Source organism: Microtus ochrogaster, chromosome 2, assembly GCF_000317375.1.
Source record: "Microtus ochrogaster isolate Prairie Vole_2 chromosome 2, MicOch1.0, whole genome shotgun sequence".
NCBI classification, from domain to species: domain Eukaryota; kingdom Metazoa; phylum Chordata; class Mammalia; order Rodentia; family Cricetidae; genus Microtus; species Microtus ochrogaster.
Window position 1 is genome coordinate 13,654,292 of NC_022010.1, and position 5,309 is coordinate 13,659,600.

Genomic DNA, 5,309 nt, shown 5'->3' on the forward strand with positions numbered 1-5,309 from the left:
CTTGTAGACCAGGCTGGTCTCGAACTCACAGAGATCCGCCTGCCTCTGCCTCCCGAGTGCTGGGATTAAAGGCGTGCGCCACCATCACCCGGCTATCTTTTAATTATTTAACCTACAGAAAGAAACCTGATCAAAACCCCCTAGACTATCATTTGGGGGAGGGGGCTTGTCTCACATTTCTTTGAGAACCACCGACAGTGGTACTTCTTACTGGTAAGACACTGCCAATAGGCCTGCTACAGTATTTTAATGTTACTGGTACACAGTCCAGCCAGCTACAAAACTATGCCTTGTCTTATTAAACAAAACTTATATTGCCAGGCAGTGGTGGCACACATCTTTAATTCCAGCACTCAAGACATAGAGGCAGGAGGATCTCTGTGTGTTCAAGGCCAGCCAGATCTACAAAGTGAAATCTAAGACAGCCAGAGCTACACAGAGAAACCCTGCCTCAAAAAACAAAACAAACAAAAACAAAAAAACAAATCTTATGTTAACCACAATGCCAAAACCTCTTACTCATTAACCTTGTGTCTTAATGTTCCCTGAGGTACAGAAAAGAAGCTCAAAGACTGACTTATAAGCTTAAACTGGCTTTTGTTTGTTTTGCCTTTTGGAGGCAGTGCTTCTCGGGATACACTTGCTTCTGCCTCCAGAGAGCTAGGATTACAGGTGCCACCACCATGCCCAGTTTACCCCTTTTATAACCATTTGTTTGTTTATTATTTTTGTTTGTTTATTATTTTCCAAGGCAGGGTTTCTCTGTGAAACAGTCCTGGCTGTCCTAGAACTCACTCTGAAGGCCAGGCTGGCCTCAAACTCATAGAGATAGGATTAAAGGCCTGCATCACCACCACCTAGCTTTTATTTTTATTTATTTTTTTACTCCTTGAACTCTTAACCCTGATGTAAGGCCTCCTCAACAGTGCACATCTACACCGGTAGACAATGGTGGCAGAGAAATCTGTAACAGAGCCTGTTAAGGGCTCCTTACATGGTTTTATCTGCTCTCTTCCTTTATTAAGGGTAAAACTGCCCCAGCTATTTTTCCAACTACACTGTCAGTGGGAAATATAATACTAACAGCCTCACATTTTGTTCTAGATGCTACCTGATTAGTATGCCAAGCCTCGAAGATACACACCATCAACAAATGGCTGTCTTATGCTCTAGATCACTGCCACTGGTTAAGTTTTGTGGTTCCTTAAACAGACTTCCCTATGAGGGACTCTGACTGCTGCCCCCACCGTCCTCCCTGAGTCCCCTAAGAGTAGTTAGGTGACCTTTGAGAGGAAGGGATGGGAAATTAGGAGTTAGGCAGACTCATGGTAGACAGACAAAGAAGAGAGGCCATAGCTGGGTAATAAAAGTGGTGAATTCCTAAGATGGCCAGCTTCCTCCTCACCCTCCACACTTGACACAAAAGCCCAGAAACTTAAAACAAAGGCTTTGTAGGTCCTGGTCTCCCACCAGCAGGCCTCTGCGGATGGACTGGCAGACAAGTTCAAGATCTGCCCAAGATGAGTCACACAACAGTTCTGGGCCAACCAACCATCCATGCTTTCTTCAAATTGACTAACCCTACATTAGGGGAAGAAAATTCTTCAAAGGCTTAAAACCCGAAAGAGTTCCCCTCTGCTTTGTTGAGGTCTTTTTCTTTCCCTGTGTGTCTATTGCTTTTGTAGGTTTCCTCACAGCCCCCCGCCCCAATAACCCCTTTCTTCAACTGTTTAAAACAAAGGGGTAGGGTGGGGTTAAAGGTCATCCTCAGTTAGCACAATGTTTGAGGCCAGCCTGGGCCACGTGAGATCTGTCTCAAACAAAACAACCAGGGCTGCTGAGGTGACTCAATGGGTAAGGCATTGCTCCAAAGCTTAACCACCTGAGTTTGTGGAACGGTGGCGAGCACAGCTCCCACAAGTTGTCCTCTGAAACACACACAATTTCACAAGTAAATAAAGCAACCTATACTAGCTTAGTATCTATAAAGCAAATAACCATACTGCACTCTAATGAAATTGAACTCTAAATGTACTACAATAAGTCTGTAGTCTGGCTATGTACCCTCCAAAGGCTCAGGAGTTAAAGATAGTCCCCAAGAAGGTGTCACTGTTTTAAAGGATAGGCACAGGAGGAGGGTTTAAAGTGAGGAGTGCCAAGGTCTAGAAGGAGACAGTCATTAGGTTTCAATTTGGAGACAATGGGACCTAGTCCCTTCCTCTTTTTCACTTCCCAGTCAGTACAGGCCTAGAGCAAGAGAGTCACAGTGATAGACTAAGATCTGTTTGAACTCACAGAGATCCACCTGCCTCTGCCTCCTGAGTGGCAGGCTTAAAAGCATACACTACTACTGCTCAGTGGACTAAAAAAGAACTATGGGCCAAATTAACCTTTTTTAAGTTTATTATTTTAGGTATCTGCTATAGTGATGGCAATAGAGAACAAAATGTTTAGGATTTTATTCTATCTATCTATCTATCCATCCATCCATCCATCCATCCATCCATCCATCCATCCATCCATCCATCCAATTTATTTATGCTTCAAACACAGAGATCCATTTGCCTCCAAGTGCTAGAACTAAAGGTGAGCGCCACTTCACATGGTTGAGGATCCCCACCCCACCCCCAGATAGGGTTTCTCTGTGTATAGCTCTGGCTGTACTGGAACTTACTCTGTAGACTAGGCTGGCCTCTAACTCACAGAGACCCATCTGCCTCTGCTTCCTGAGTGCTGGGATTAAAGGTGTGAGCCACCACCCCGGCAAGGATTTTGTTTTTTTAGAACAGCACTTCGGTAGGAGGATCAGGCCAGCCTGGGCTACCTAGTGAAACCCTGTCTCATAACAAAATAGGGACTAGAAAGATGGCTCAGATTAAGAGCATTTGCCGCTCTTGCAAAGTAACTGAGTTTGGTTCCCAACACCCACATCAGGTGGCTCCTAACTGTGAATTTCAGTTCTAAGGAGATATGACACCTCTGGTCTCCTCAGACACCTGCACACAAGCAAACATACACCTAATTTAAAAATAATAATAGCTAAAAAAACAAAAAACAAAAGGGGAAGCCAGGTGTAACGGTGCAAACCTTTAATCCCAACACTCAAAGACAGGCAGATCTCTTGAGTCCCAGGACAGCCAGAGCTATATGCTGAGACCTTGTCTCAAAGACCAAAACCAAAACACAAAACAAACACCCCACAAACCCCTGCCTCAGCCATGCATCACTATGCCCAGCTCACAAAATGTGACTTTTTACCATGTGAAAGTGAAGCAAAACACTCAGATCAAGAAAATTTCTTATGGGGCTGTAGAGATGGCTTAGCAGGCAAGGGCACTTGCTACTCTTGCAGAGGACCCGGGTTCAATTCCCACCATCCACATGGCAGCTTACAATGATCTGTAACTCCAGCTATAGGGGATCCCATACCCTCTTCCTGCCTCCACCAGACATGCAAGTGGTGCACAGACATACATGCAGGCAAAACACCCATACACATAAAGTAAAATAGAATCTGAAAAAAAATGATAAAAGGAAAAAAAGAAACTTTATGTAAATCTGGTTTGTTTTTGGGTTTTTTTTTTTTTTTTGAAATTTACCAAGTTCTGGTCAGCCAGAGTTAAATGGTGTGATTGTCTCAAAAACTAAACAAAAAGAACCTGTATCTTTAGGACAGAAACCAAAGTAAAACACAAACAGCTTGTTATTAACAGGACATCTGGGGAAGGCTCAGCCATCTCCTTGCCCCAGCAGCATCTTCCTACTCCTTGGAGGTACCGCTCTATACAATTGTCCTTCCTTCTGCTCAGCAGACAAGAAGACACTCCCAGAACCAGCCAACCCGACTTACTTCATGGGATGAGACCCGCTTCTCCTGCTCCCCTCTCAAGTCAATCGTGTCCAGGCAGGTCACGCTCAGGGACAAAATGGAGGCGCCAATCCCAAGGCCAGCCTTTAAGTGTTCTTTCCCAGCAAAGAGCAACTAAGTAGTTACTATCTCCAAAGACAAGAGTACTGCCTCATGTAAATAATATAAAAATGGAGCAGCAAAGAGAGGGACAACACGGGGTGTACTGGGATGGAATAGGCCTGTTTCAAGCCATCTTTTCCTTGTTCCCACTACTGCCTTTTTTCTACAAACCTTGCAAGAGAAGCCATCAACAAAGCTAAGAGATGTGTTCCCTGTCTGTGACACCCAGCACCACCAATCCCACTCTTTGAGCCCCAGGTGCCCCTCTTCCTCACACCTCACATCCACCATTCTGTTCTACACAACTCTAACCAGCTCTCCCCACCCTCCGCCCACTATTGCCATTCTCCACCAAGTTGCTATCATCATTGCCTTTGCTGTCATCATCCTTGAGACAAGATCTCACTAAATTTCTATTAGGACTAGAAACTGATCCAGGGCCCCGGGCATGCTAAGCAAGCACCCTACCATCGAGCTACACCCACAACTCTAAGAGACAGAGTCTCCTAAGATGCCTAGGCTGGCCTTGACATCACTATCTAACCTCAGACCACCACACAATCGGGACAGTAGGCCTTTGCCACCAGGTCCACCCAAACTTTCCTGTTTAAAATGCCACATGTGTATTTGTTTCATAAATACAATTTTAATAAAATAAAAACCTATGTTCAAAAAAGGAAAAAGTCCATACCTACAGTCAGTTTTGCAAATTCATTTGGAAAATTTTTCTCTAGCCATTGTCTACATTTAGCAACATCAGGCATATATTCACAGTACTAGAAGGGAAGGAAAAGAACAAATTGAGTGAGAATCATGCATTTCAAACAATATAATTAAAACATCCCCATATACTTGATAGATAAAGAATGATAAGCTACACACACACACACACACACACACACACACACACACACACACACACTTTCTATCTCACCATGTAGTTAGGGAAGTCTCTTAAATCTAAATCAGAGTACTAGAATCACAGGTCACCATGCTCAGCCTCGCCTGACCATCCACAGGAAATCTGTAATTCAAGTAGGAAATGTCCCTTTAAGAAATGAAAACTCACCAGGCGCTGCATGGCTTTAACCCCCAGCACTGGGGAGACAGAGGCAGGTGGATCTCTGTAAGTCTGAGACCAGCCTGGACAGCGAGGGCTACACAGAGAAACCCTGGGGGGAGGGGAAATGAAAACTCAGATCAGGACCTCCTCAGCGCAGCTGTTTACTTCTCCATAAAGCAAAAGGGTCATTAGAAAGAATGTAGCAGAGGCAGGCGGATCTCTGTGAGTTCGAGACCAGCCTGGTCTACAAGAGCTAGTTCCAGGACAGGCTCCAAA

At 44.5% G+C, this 5,309-nt stretch overlaps 1 protein-coding gene across 1 annotated transcript in view; it reads right to left on the reverse strand.

Moving 5' to 3' along the window:
• The window catches only part of Denr (density regulated re-initiation and release factor), a 21,499-nt gene that overhangs the window by 6,332 nt on the left and 9,858 nt on the right, over positions 1–5,309 (reverse strand). The window contains exon 4 of the mRNA XM_005344402.2: positions 4,662–4,746. Coding sequence (XP_005344459.1) covers positions 4,662–4,746 — 85 coding nt within the window. The remainder of the gene's footprint in view (positions 1–4,661; positions 4,747–5,309) is intronic.